The sequence below is a fragment of the Erithacus rubecula genome (assembly GCF_903797595.1).
Source record: "Erithacus rubecula genome assembly, chromosome: 4".
Lineage (NCBI taxonomy): Eukaryota > Metazoa > Chordata > Aves > Passeriformes > Muscicapidae > Erithacus > Erithacus rubecula.
Window position 1 is genome coordinate 55035620 of NC_136686.1, and position 14664 is coordinate 55050283.

The 14664-nt window shown below is 35.4% G+C and overlaps 1 protein-coding gene across 2 annotated transcripts in view; it reads right to left on the minus strand.

Moving 5' to 3' along the window:
* The window catches only part of SLC2A13 (solute carrier family 2 member 13), a 139127-nt gene that overhangs the window by 62908 nt on the left and 61555 nt on the right, over positions 1-14664 (minus strand). For both annotated transcript variants that reach the window (XM_079304599.1, XM_079304598.1), the window contains exon 4: positions 10410-10518. In XM_079304599.1, coding sequence (XP_079160725.1) covers positions 10410-10518 — 109 coding nt within the window. The remainder of the gene's footprint in view (positions 1-10409; positions 10519-14664) is intronic.

Below are 14664 nucleotides of genomic sequence, written 5' to 3' on the forward strand. Positions count from 1 at the left end.
GTAAGGTAAAACAAAATAAAACAAAGAGTACAATCAGCAGGACTGTGAGGTGATTTTCAATTTGTTTTAAAACAAATGTCCAACCTTCTGACTGGCTTTCCAGAGATTTCATTCATGAAAAACTGAGGGGAAAATTGTCCACTTGTGCACATAGTCCCTGCTGATCAGGCTACATTAGAAATAAAACATGTGCCAAAAAAGAAGATAGATAGCAGGATGTTATAAAAATAAGCATTGATTTCCAAATGAAGATATTACAAGCCCTTGTATTAGTAACAGTCAACATAAAATTCACAAGGAATTTACGTCTGTGAAAGCATTACACTGAAAAATGTCAGTTTATTAAAGGCATTTAACTTAGGATTTTGTTGAAGATTTAATTATTTTTTGAATTGAAGTGCCAGTTAATACTCAGATCCTTTTAAATATTCCTGCAACATTTTAAAAGCAATTAACCAAATCATCAATAGATGGATCCAGGCTGTGACAAATCATTTGCACCGTGAGGTTTACTTTTATTCATGCTATTCCATTCTTTAGTATATATTCTTCTAACCAGTAACTCAGGATAGAATTGAAAAAAGACAGTAAAGAAGAAAAATATTTCATGTGGTCATTCCTCAACCCAATTGTTTAAAGGTCCAGATTTAAGAAGACAAACCCAAACAACACAAAACTCCCACCACAAAGCAGATTTTCACCACCAGACAAATAAGGAAAAACACTAATACTTACAAGATTTATGAAATGAAAAAAAATCCAGTGCTTCAAAACAGAATGAGAGCCTATAGTTAAAAGCCCCTTACAATGCCTCACATCAGCACCCTGAATCTGCCTCCTGTGCAATTTCAGAAGGTTTATTTTTTAACCTGATGAAAATTATAATGCAAATAAATCCACCTCAATATCATTTAATGTTTTCAGCAGCCTAGGATTAAAGTTTGCCTAGGTTTTAGGTGGGGGCTGTGCTTGGTTTTCTACTTCTTTAACAATAAATAGATTATGAGAATTATCAGAAGATGTGAGATATGAAAAGTTTAATTTGGAGGACATTAGCCTTTACTTATAAACTTACATTGATCTACTATTGTATGTTTACTAATTTCAACACCAAACCCTCCCAAGTATGTTATTTCTAACACTCTATTGTAACAGTTTAAGCAATTAGAAACTGATTGCTTCCTACGCCTCTCAAGACACTCAATATAGTATTTCTAAGCACTGAACCATGTTCCAATAATCATTCTAGATTTTACTTTATTTCATCCCATTACATAGCATCTTGAAATACTTCCTTGATCTTCCAGTACTCAAGCCTTCAAAACTTTTATATCTGAATTACCTATCCTTTGATCTCCAAGGGTTAGAAGGAGGATGTACCTGTAAAAACCATCTTCCAAAAACTCTGGTTAGCTTAATCTACAAGGCAAGCAGCTTAAATAGGATATGTATTTTACAGCTTTAATCTAGTTAGCTACTCCATCGTGATTCACTGCTTTGCATCTTTCCTTTTTTCTTTTAAGTGGCATTAAGCTGTGCTTTTCCTTTTCTATTTCAAAAGGATAAGAACACAAAATGCACAGAGAAATGGCATTAGCAGTGAGAAGCTTCAGCCTGACAGGAATCTTGAACACTGACATATGGCATTGGCCAAATAACCCAAATTTCAAGTTTTAACTTCTTTGTTTTATGACAAATTACAAATCTATGCTTTCAAACTGACTCAGATAAATTAACTTTTAAACTACCAGGGCAGCACTACAGGAGAAAACAGCCTTGCTTTCTTTTTTTATTTGTAGTGGAAATTTGTCATAGTGTGAATTTACTGCTTAGCAACACAGACAAACAGGTGACTTGTTTTTAATACAGATATAGTTTCTTACTTGTATCCTAACTACCCTCTCACAATTATTTCAACTGATAAAGTACAGCCTTTGGAGTCAAATCATTAAACCTCTAAGTTTCTGAATACCAAGTCACTGCTACCTGCACTGCAACCTGCCTGTGGAACAAAGAGCTATTTGTTTTTTCTGCTGCAGTGTTCCTCAACCAGCTGATCCTGTGTTAGCTTGTTTGGTTTTGATTCATGGATAAAGCTATTGGCATCCTGTCATCAACAGATTTATGTTTCAGTCACTTCCCAGCAGATTTACTAAGGCACACTCTCCTTACTAGGAGATATTCCCTTCCCACATCAGCATTTACTATTGACTGAGGGGAAGGAAGAACATCAGAACAAGGTCCAGAGAAACTGTGTTTGGGCTCCTCCCTGACCTGCACTGCCAAGGAGGTGAAGGCAAAGAAGGAATGGAAAGGATTGGCTCTGCCAAATCACAGCTGCTGTAAATGCTGCCCAGGGTTCTTGCTGAGAGCATGTAATGAAAGGGAATTTCACATTTCTTGTTAGCCACACAGCCAGCATCTCCACTGCTGACAAGAACTGCTTCTGCTCAGCCAAAGGCTCTGTACTCAAAGCCATTTTCACCTTCAAATCTGAGTTTCTCCTTGGCCACAGTTCCAAAGTCACTGCTTCTCCCTATAGGTTGTGTGATAATTTTTCAAACTTAATGGACAGACAAAAAAACTAATTGCTCAGTTCAGATCTACCATTTTACTGGGGGAAAAAAATATTAAAATTTAATAATAATGATAATAATAATCATCATCACCTATGTTACAGGGCTTGGAAAAAATACTGTTTAAGCCTATTTGTACACACTAAACACACTAAACCTGTGTCCAATATGTACAACTTGGTGACCATCAGATGCTTGAAGTTTGTTTTTTTTTTTTAATATCTTTTATTTTCAATACACTCTACTTTAAAAGAAACAAGCTTAGCTGTGATAATAGTATAGTGCTTATGGAAAAGCAACAAATCCACACTATGCCAAATTTCCACTAAAAATAAAAACAGAAAACAAGGCTGTTTTCTCATCTCTGTAGTGCTGCCCTGGTAGTTTAAAAGTTAATTTATCTGAGTCAGTTTAAAAGTATAGATTTGTAATTTGTCATAAAACAAAGAAGTTAAAACTTGAAATTTGGGTTATTTGGCCAATGCCATGTCAGTGTTCAAGATTCCTTCTCAGTGCTGAACACACAAAACTTTCAAAAAGCTTGAGTCAGAGTTTCATTTTCCTTTTCAAGTACTATGAAACTGATATAGGCAGTTTCCATAAACTCTCATTTAGAATGTTTTCCAGTGAGTAATATGAAATTATTTTGCTTATTAACTACAATTTGTTCCTCTCAAGAGCTGTTATAAGTTAATCACATTATTTCTGTATAGCATATGCATCAGAGACAGTGTAGTAGAAGATTCACCTCACCTAGCATGCTTGACTAGACTAGACTTCTGTTTAGTTGTTCTTCCAAAAATTTCTGCAGTCTATATAAAAAGCATCTATGTGCCACTGAAGTATTTTGTATGATGAGTTTGCACATGGTACTATCTAAAACATCTTGCAATATGATGAAAGGCTAAAATGGTAAAATGGAGGGTCACTTCTCAAAAAAAAGTTATTGGAAGAATTAATAAAAACCTATTAAAAATCGGTAATGGATTATTATTTGAAAAACAAATGGATGTGCAACACAGAGTTTCTTTTTTGTTTATTAAACATCTCCTAAAGCCTAAGAGGAAAAAGCAAAATTTAGAAGATATAAACAGGACAGTTAATCCACAAGAAAATACTGAAGGATGAAAACCTAACCAGGAAGCAGCCTTAATGTCATGGGGTCATCACAGAAAATTAGACTTGTCAATTACCAAATCCTCTCAATTATTCTAACAATACTAAAAAGTTTGTATCTGGAAAGAACATTAATGGAATAGTCCCTCCTTTAGTCAGACTTAAAGCCCAGTTGGGTCTAAGAGTACTCAAGAAAATCTGAGGTGACAAGTTACTGGCCATCCAAAAATAAATGCCACATTGCAGGATGCTTGGGAGTTACTGTGCCCAATTTGAATTTAAGTCTAGGGCACAGTAAAGGTACTCTCCTTCAGTAACTGCTGTGCAATTTGGATGACATTTAGCATTGTGTCAGCTTGGGGTTTTGTTTTGTTCGTTGTTGCTGTTTTTTAAAATGCAGTATGTTACTTTTTGGATTTTATTTTAAAATGAACAGCCAGAGAACACAATAGAAACCTATACAACATTAAAAGTCATGCCTGAATACAAATCACAAGAAAAATGTGCATCACCATTAATTCTTTCCAGTAGAAACTCAGTTCACAGATTTCAGCAACTATTTTCCAATATTCAAAACAACAACCAATGCTCTAGGAAAACCTCATTTCAACAACCAGCTTATTCATTATAAATCTGCCATAACCTGTAAATACATTCACTCATTAATTATAAATCTCTGTATGGCTGCTGATGCTGGAAGAGTGGAGAGGGTTGTTATTACCTGTGTGGTAATTCACGAAAGAAGGTATTTATTCAATGATCCTAAAAAAATGAAAAGTTTATCTGCAATCAGGTATGTCAGATCCTGTCCTATCTTCCCACTTCAGTATTTCATTTCAAAGAAGCAAAAAAACTAGAATTTAAAGACAAGTTTCTGAGTCTTGACTTTTACCACCACTTTGGGGATGCAGCTGCACACATCAAGCAGAAACACCAAGTTGGTTCTGAGGCTACAGCGAGGTGCTGGCAGGGTCCAGCTCTGAAACTGCACAACAGACCTGGTGATTAAACCTGCCAGGAAATGTGTTTCCATTAAACACCCTCTGGTCTCTATTAAAATCCAGAAATATCCTGACTTCTTTCCCAGTCCCACCCTTATTTTCTTTCATTCTCTCATTCACATTCAGTGCAATATTTTTTCACATTATGTATTAATTGTTCTAATATTCTTATCTTGAAATCCTAAACTTCCACTTGTTATATAACCTCTTCTTGTCCTCTTTTGTATTTTTCCTCTTTTATCCAGCTTCTTTCTCCTCTCTCATTATTCTGAGCATTTTTTCCTTCTCCATATAGTGTTTTATTCCCCTCCCTATTTCTTGACAGCTGAAAAAAGATGACTCTTTTTATAATCCTTTTTTCTGGGTCTTTTGTTTGCTTGCATAAATTAAAAAAGCAACACAGTTAGAGCTCAAAAGCATCTGAAGACCAAAGCCAAACATCAATCCATTTTCTATGTAGATTCACTTAACTTTTAGGAGATGCAAAGATATCTCAGAAATAAAAAGAACATTTTATTAAATACGAATAGCAGATCATATACACCTGCAAATATCTTAGCTTATGCTGAAGGCCATATGCTCTCCCTGTTGACACATTATGCGACTTTCCTGTTGCAGAAAGCTTTCTAACACAATGTGGAAAGATAATGGCAAATTACAAAATTAGCACCACATCAAACTTACTGTTTCAACTGCAGAACAAAGTTTTGTCTGCCTTTCAAGTCCACTGAAAGTATTGTGAGAGTAAGAATAATCAAGATGATACAGCTGTCTCTTCAATCTTATCTCAGATTTATAGTCTTGAGGGCACAGGCAGTCTTTGGGAACAGACAACAAAGCTCTCAAAGAGCAGCAGAATCTCCAGCGCAGGTCACAGCACCTGCAAGCAATTCTGACAAGACAATACTGAACTCCCTCCAATTATGGCTAAATTACTGCCTAGTATTCAAGATAACTTGGGATTTTTTCCAAAAATCTTTCTTCCCCATGGTTTGGAGGTTTTTTTACTGCCACAAGGCTGCACATTACCAGAATTTTCAGAAGTCCTAGTTCTGCAGGAACATGAGCAGAGATAAAACACCCATTGATGGCTTTCACTACCCAGTGTGAAACAGTTCAAATCCTTCAAGTCTCCTCTTACTCCCACCCCCTAAAAATGGAACAACTTCTTTTTTTTAACTTTTTTTTTTTTTAATAAGAAACTGATATAAATTAATTTCAAGTGTACCTTTTCCCCCAAGTTTTAACTATGGGCAACTTCGGGCTTGAAAACATCTTAACATCAAATTCTAGGTTGTATTACTATTAAAAAGCTTATTTGTAGTAACTACTACCCTGAAATATAACTTCCCTCACAAGGCCTTTTTCAGTCTCCTGCCAACCAGATTTGGGCTCCAGGCTTGAAACAATGAGCTTCTGTTTTTGAGATGAGAAAACACTAGAATGATAAGAAACGGAGAAGTTAAACCAGAGATGCTTGTCTAGAATTGTATGACTTTAACAGGTCAGTTAAGCTGGCAAAAGCCAGGACAAAAAGGAAACATTTGTTCTGCGTCAGGCACTCCATTAGATAGCAGTGATACCCTTGTTCTTAGGGGAAAAAAAGGAATCAAAGCAGTAGGTCACTGAGCTTTCTTCTTTTGCTGACTAAATTTAACATGCTAGAATTTGTTCCTGTGACAGTCACAATCTCCTTAGCCTATTTTTACATTTTGCTCCTCTTTTAGATCCACCTCCTCAATGCAGAGGTTGCTCCACATACTGTTCTCACCAATTCAATAACATCCTGTTCATGATGAGTTTCTGGTTCCTCATGGCTGGATGTTATACACAAGCATGTGTATAACAAATGTGATTCAAATATGATATGAAACTATTTCTGTGCAGAAACCAGATCAGTTTATTGTACAATGAAAAGGGCTGAGCACAGCCTTCAGTAATTCTTACAGCAATTCTTCAGGTTTTCCTCTCCCCATCCTCAAGGGAACTCCAACTACACATGGACTTCATTGCTCTCACTGGCTTCACTACTGACATCCACCTTTTAAGCAGAAAATTTATACCAGATTACTAAATTATTAAGCATGGAAGCTCTAGAATGTTATTGTTATCTCCATGTGTTTCTTGTAGATAATTTTTGCTTTTCAGCATCTCTTCTTCTACTGGGTACATCAGTGACTATTTTTAGACCTCTGCAAAATTCCTCTAACATTCATAATCTTTGATTCAAGCTTTCTTTTCTAAAATTGATGAGTTACTCAGTAAAGCATATACAAATTGGGCAAGTATTAAATCATTCTACAATAGTGTTATTTTTTTAATATTTCCATGTCCGTTTGTGATTTGATTATGGGGGTTTAAATGAGCTTTTCAGACACATACAAATTCACTCTGATGGTCTAACTTTTCTTACAGTAAAATACAAGGTTAAATAAATATTATTTCATAGCAGAAAGAGCAGAAAATCTCAAGCCAGAAGATTAGCACAAGTTGGGGCCCATCATGCGTGCTGCCATGTTAACTGGTCAGAGGACAAGCAGAAGCTAAATTCTCTGCCATGGCAACTGCAAGGTGGGATCATCACTTCTTCTATGGCCTAAAAAGGGCCAATAAACAAGGATTTACAGTAGCACCAAAGGTACAGTGAACATCCACAGGCAAAATACTTTTCACATCTGTTTCTGAGAAACCACTGAAGCAATGTCCACACAATACCAGACCCTCCAAATGTAACCAATGCCTGCTTTCATGCTGCAAGAGAACAGCAATCCCAGAATGACACAACCAAACATTATGAAGAGAAAACTAGTGCTTAGACAGTTAATACAACTTGACAGTTCTAATTACAGCATTAAAAGGCAATCACCAATTTCTATGTAAGCAAACCATCAACAAACAGTTTCTTCTTGTATTTGAAAAATGTCCTTTCACATGAGAATGTTTGTCTTGCACACCTAACAACTAAAAATTTAGTTATACTGGAATATTAAAAGAGACTTGATATTGCAAATGGTAGACAAATCAGTCCTTTAACAACAGTGCCTTCATGTGTTTATTATAGGCATTTTATTATAATAAAGCTAAGATTCAACCACATTTTATAGTTGTAATTCTGCCCTCCTACACATCCAAGTAAATTAGGTCAATTCCAAACTATTTGTAAAACCTCCTACGTAGAAAGGAGTTTGAGATTTTAAAACATAGTAAGTTCAAAATAAACAAAGTCAATCTACCAGTGTAATTAGCCTTGTGAACTGTCAATTTTTTGTTCTAGCCTAATCAGGCATCCTAAAGTAGTAAGAACCAAATTGTGAGAATGACTGTCCTTGGCCAGAGAAGGCATGCATATGACATTTCATAACATTTTAATAATGTTTATTATGTAAGTTTCCCTAATTAGCTTCTAAACTTATTTCTACATTTGGCATCTGTAACATCCTGTGGCAATGAGTTCCAATGTGTAATTATGTGTTGCATGAAAAATTGCTTATTTTAAACCTACTGCTGGGTAAGAGCTAGGAGTCATCAAAAACACGTTAGAAGAAATGATGAATAATCATGCTCTCCCCATCCTCCCCATAACATTTGTAGCTTTATATACCTCTTATATTTCTTCTGACCTCATTTCTTGCTAAGCTGCAGAGTTCTGATCATTCTGTTCAAACACAGGTATCTCTTCCCCCACACATAACTTAGCTTGTTTTTATTAAAAGAAAGAACATCTGCAAATGTTTGTACTATTCCAGATTGGCCATGGATGTCATTATGATGTTTGTATAGAATGATAATGCAATTGCAAGCCCTCTTTCTGGAGTAACAATTTAGACTGCCATGCATGTTAGTTACCCAGGTCCCTCCTGCAGGCATTGTTGAATAACATTGTATAGTTAATGCACTTGCCATTCCACTAATTTGTTATCTTGCATTATCTTCCCACAACTGTTCATGTTCACAGATTTGGGGGATCTTTATATTGTGAATACTGCATTAATACAAGCTGTTATTTTCTTGTTTAGCCCCTTTCACAGATTTATTAAACAGCAAAGATCTTCATATAGATCACTGCAGGAGTCTGTTCTTGATTTGTGATAACTAATCTTCTATTCTCATCCTTTTTTTGCCTATCTTACATAGTTATTTACCTGACAGGAATTCTCACTTACTTTTCTGACTATATGATTTCTTCAAGAAACTTTGCCTGCAGCTGTCATTGCTGCTTGGGATGGTTAATTCATGTGGGATTTACAACTCCAACACAACCATGGACTCACATCCATGCAAGCTATAATCTGCTTACAACAATCATGTTGGCTCTTCTTTGTTCTTTTATATTGTACATGTACATTTTCATTTTTCCTATTTATAAACACACATCTCATTTGATTCTAAGAGATTTTAATTAATTTTTATAAAGACAGAAATAAAACTTTCTGGGGTGTAGCTTCATGTAAATTATGCTACATTTCCAAATTCAGTGATAATGGATGCAAATTACTCCAGACCCGTTGAGTGCACCCTGATTAATTTGGTATTTTTTTAATCAGCTTGCTCTAGAAGTTTTCTCCTAATATTTGACTATCAAGCAGACTACCTGAGACATCTTAAATGGGCTCTAGTGCAAAAAGCTTCATTTACCCTCTATAATTAATGTAAAAAAAATCTCTTTGTGAGATTTGGTGCTAAATATCTTCTGCTAATGTACTCCCAACGTCTTGATCCTTACTGGGCCTGGAGACTGTCTAAAAAATTTATCAAAGCTTCTTCTGTGCCTGTCTTCTGGCTTTCACACATAACTTAGCAGTTTTATGTCCAAGTGTTTCCCACATTGGTTTACAATTCCTACTTAATAAAGTCTTTCTTTACCTGTTACATATTTCCTACCTTTGCAGTTTAATAATACTGAGTCTGGGGCATTTTTTCTTCCAGTGTGACAGATGGCAGTGTTTACCCTAACATTTAATATGGTAGCTCTTGATACCACTAAAAGCCCTATCCTTTTAGCTGTTCCTTTTAACAATTTCCTAAGATGCATGCTCCCTTAGGCACAGTTTTCTCTATAAAATGTTATGGCAACATATTTTATACTTGCTCTTAAAAGAATATAGCAACCATATTCATTATGATTAGTCCTGTAGGGCAGCCCAACAATAATTTCATCTTAAACAAGTCTTGCACATTGCACATTTGTCAAGAGCTACTCCTGTTACGAGCTGACAGCTTGTCGGAAAACCCAATACATCATTCTTCACTTCCAAATTTACTGAGTCTCCACACACAAAACAAAACCATGAAAAGCAGGAAATGTTTCTTCCCTCAGCATTCTTTAGCACTTCACAGCAATGTTCTACCTCATTAACATGGTTAGTCAACCCCCACCTTATTGTGATCTATATTTGCACACAATTCCAAACCATAAATGTGCTTTCTTGTCCAGACATACATAGCCTTGACCATAAACCCAACACAATAAAGCATCTCTCAGAATACAGTTTGTATTCTCATGACTATAAAAAGGTTTCCCCCATACTAACATCCTCTTCTATCAATTTACTGTGATGCCAAATATGTCAACATCTGGATTTCAAACCAGCATTCCAGCTCTCACACTCAATTTTTCACCTTTCAGACTTTGTCCAGAAGACCATCTATAACTGCTAATGGTCTAATTGATTTTTTTCTAATACTTTATAAAAAGAAGCAATTGGGAAATACATACATGACGGTGTTAATCCCTGACAGTTGTTGAAACATCTGCAGACCACAACCCACAATTAAGGCTCTTCGAGTTGGAGGGTATGTTAGCATTCTGCAGATCACAGGTCCAGCTTTAAAAAAAAACAAGACAACAACAAAAGAATACATAATAGTTCTTAAGTGATTGCTATCAAGACAGTGTTGCCAGGCATAGCAGACTTTGCACCTTAGTTTCAAGCAAACTTATTATTTCAATTATTTTTGAACAATTTGGTCATTTCAGTTCTGCTTTTCTGCACTGTACTACAAAGAGGATTATCAGGAAGCCAAAGCAAAGAAATGAAACCCATTTGTACAGTGTCTAGTACTGGTGTGAAATGTGCAGCTTTCCTTATATCACACTAACAGATTACACATCAGCTACAACTGAATGTACTCAAAAGTTAACACAAAATATCACTGTTGTTTCCTTTCTAAAAGCTTCCATTGTTATTGAGAGGTTATTTCAAGAATGCAATTAGCCACTGCACTGGTCTGGATATTGGAGATAAAATGCTCTGCTTAGTCCCCAAAAGACCCAATTTCCACAAATCAGCTGCAGGTGTGGCTACTTAAAGGTACTGGATACATCTATTCTCTACAGCTCAAAGGCAGCAGAGGGAGTAGAAATTAATTACATTTATGCTATACCTTCGGTAGCAATAGCATGAGGCTGAATTTAAGATTCTGTCAATGAAGAAAAAAAAAACACAAAAAATTCTGGCTGACAGAGAAAGCTCTAAGACTTTAAAAATATCCTGTTAAAAATACAGAAAGCTAAAAGTTATAGGCAAAAATTTAAAATCCCTGACTGCAGTATTTAATTGAACTTCTCTCTGCTCAAAAAAGCACTTTTAGTGCTTTTTTACTAGTCCAGTCTTGTGAAAAATTCTGTTTTATAATCTTGTCACACTGCTCAGAACATCTAATCACAATAGGAATAAGTCAAAATAGTTGCCATGAAAGAAAAATAAAAAAGAGAAAGGTGAAGAGGATCTACATCTTTGTATTTTCAGTGTTTTGTGAACATGCAGAAAATATTAGAAGTATTGATTCAGTAAAAAACCCTATACGAGTTCATTAGTGAAGAGCAATTTACATGCAGAATTTCAGCTTCAGAAAGCTGGCAAATGATGAAGAATTTCAAGTGCTGGACTCAAGAAGAGGGTTTAGATAACATTTTCTTCATTCAAAGATAATCAGACCTACCCAAGAAAATCTCATCTTCATTTCAAATTATGATATTTCTAATTCATATCTCAATTGTACCATCATTTAATTAAGTTTGTTTCTTTAATAGCAGCATACAGTCTGAAAAATTTTCTAGCTGATTTCAAGGAAACTAACATTCAGACAGCACACAGTCCCACGTCCTGCATTTAGCCACATCATTGCCTCAAAAAGTCTCCAAGTAAATCGAGTGACAGATGCAGTAAATCCAGAGATCTCATAAGATATTCTCAGGCAAGACACATGACAAAGGTTCCATACTCAAAGTGGCACTTCCTCAATGGAAAACCAGCAAAGCCAGCACTTGCTGCTAGCTAGGAGTAATCCAGAGCTCAAATTACACAAAGGAAAAATATTTACTAATACAGGTATCCACAAAGTTTAACTCAAACAGCAGCCCTAAGGTTCTCATACCCTGAGTCACAATTGAGAGTCTTTGGACTTAAAAACCTTATCTGGCAACTGATTCTGCAGCATCTGTTGTAAACCCAGGCTGCTGAATGCCTATGAGAGATTTTCATTCTTCATAAACTTTGCATAAAATCCTTAACAGAGTTCAAACCCTATCTTTATTTTCAAGGGACATTTTAGACAACCTACATCAAGTTCACCATCAGTGACCCTGCTCATTGAATGAGCTGGAACTCTACAGCAGGGACTGTTAGGAAAGGAGGCAGAAATGTCCTAAAAACTGATGCAAGATTTTTAATAATCCCTGAACCACTCAGCTATTTGATAGAAGTTTATAAAACTTTATTCACAATACAGCATTGTACAAAACAATTGGGAAGAAGGCACTAAAATGAATAGTGTGAAATGGAAGCAGCTGTTTTCAGACAATGGTTTCCAACTCAGAGGGAATAGTGAACTCTCAACAAAGCTCCATCACACAAATCAGTCTGTGCATCTGAAATGCAGCCCTGCTGAAATGTTAAGACAATGCAGTGAAGTTTAGACCTTCATGTCAGAATGTTACACTTTAGAACATCCAGCCAAGCTAAATTCAGTAGGTATTTGGAATTTTTCAGACTTCTGATTAATTGTATCAGAAAAATGATGCTAAAAATTATCATACTCAACTCAGTGTTTAAAACATTTCGCTCCAAATATCTACCATGGCAACCACCACATATCAATAGGCATACACAAAATTGAAGGATTTTCTTTCATAAAATTCACAGCCTTCAGGTCTACAAACTAATAAATGGAATGAAAGAAATTAAAAAACTGCTAATCTTTGTATTAAAAGAGATTTACAAATTCAAATAAAAAGCCCAGAGGACTTTGAGTGCGAGGTAACTGGTTTTAAAACAGCAAATGAGTGTGAAACTTTTTATTAAACATACCTAGCTCTGAAACTAACTATACTATATTTGCACTTTCTTATCAGCAAGCCTTCCATCCATATTGTTGAGTTCATATGTTACTGTGTTCTTAAAAATAAACAACTCTAGGCACAATATGGATTTTAAGAATAGAAGATGGGCTTAAACTAAAAAATGAAAACCAAAACCGAAAGTTTTCAGAATTAAATACATTTTTCTTCTGAAAATAAGTCTTCTGAAAACTTAAATGGTGCTTCAGTAGTTTCTGATAATCCTTAATTATGCTGTTAATTATGATAACCAATTAAAATAGCAATAAACAAAAAAACATTACACCTTTAAAAAATAGAACTATTAACTGCCCATAGAACTACAGGGAAACAGATGATTTAAAAATATGCCAAAGAAAAAAAAAATTGGCAACTTTTACAAAGAATAAAATAGGTATTTGTCTCCAATAAGTCAATACTTTTGTTAGTTATACTTCTTAATTGTTATAGATATCTTTTCATTTAAGAGATTTAGACATATTCCTGAGTCAGAATCACTTCATTTGAACTTGAGAAAACACCAAGATGTTTGTTTTCCTTCTTCTAATCTATGAATAAAAATGAAGTCAGAACAACAAGACCTACTAACACCTTGATGAATTTAATGGGAATAGATTTGGTTGGATTTTTTGTGCTGCTGGTTCTGACAATTACTTTAACTGAAGTAAACTACTTGAACACATAATATTTACAAGGGTTCAAAACATGCCACAGTAAAGGGCAGCTGGAGCTTCCTCTATGCAAAACAACAACATGAGATAAAGAGCAATGGAAAAACAAGGATACTGCTGAAGGTGACATTACTTGAAGTGCTGAGACATGAAGTGGATTGCTGTGATCCAAGTACATATTTCATAGCGTAATCTAAACTGTCTACCAAAATAGACATTCATTCTTATAAGCAAAAAGCAAAAATAGAATTTGGAAGTTTAGCTTCACATCCAAAAAATACTTATTAGCTTACACTGAGCTTAACAGGGAAGGAGAAACTGTTCTTGTCAGAACATTACTTCTGAAAGTGAGTGATGCTCTGCAAACTTTATTTTATGACTGGTTATCTTTTAATGGCAGCTTCATATAATTTAGCAGTTATCCTTGTTACTGGGCATAACCCAGAAGTTAGGTTTGGAAATCAAGAATCACCTGGTAAGGCATTTTGAATTTCAGCTGTAGGAGCAAAATGGATGGTATGGCAATCATAGAAGCTTGAGTATGATGATCCACAGCCAACTGAAAGATGAGATGATTTTCAAAGGCAACATAACAAAAACCCTAGTTCTAAAAGGAGCTTATATAATGAAAGCTAAAAAGTAGAAAAATGACTATTAATGAAGTCTTAATATCTCTTTCTGAAAATGAACTGCATTCACTTCCAGAAAAGAAATTATAGCATAGACATAAAGCCAACCTAAAAATCCCACAGCAAAGGCAAGCAGACATCTGGTGCCTGGAAACCTTGTGATTCCCCATCCCTCAAATTATTAGTAGAATAACTGGACAGATTTCACAGCCAGGAATCTATGGTTAGAGAGTGGGCCCTGCCAAAGTCATTTGCAGGTTCAAATATTCTTCTGCCAGCTCATCTAGGTAACAGCTTGTAGCAACAGCTTAAAACCTTACAGTGCTCCTGCCA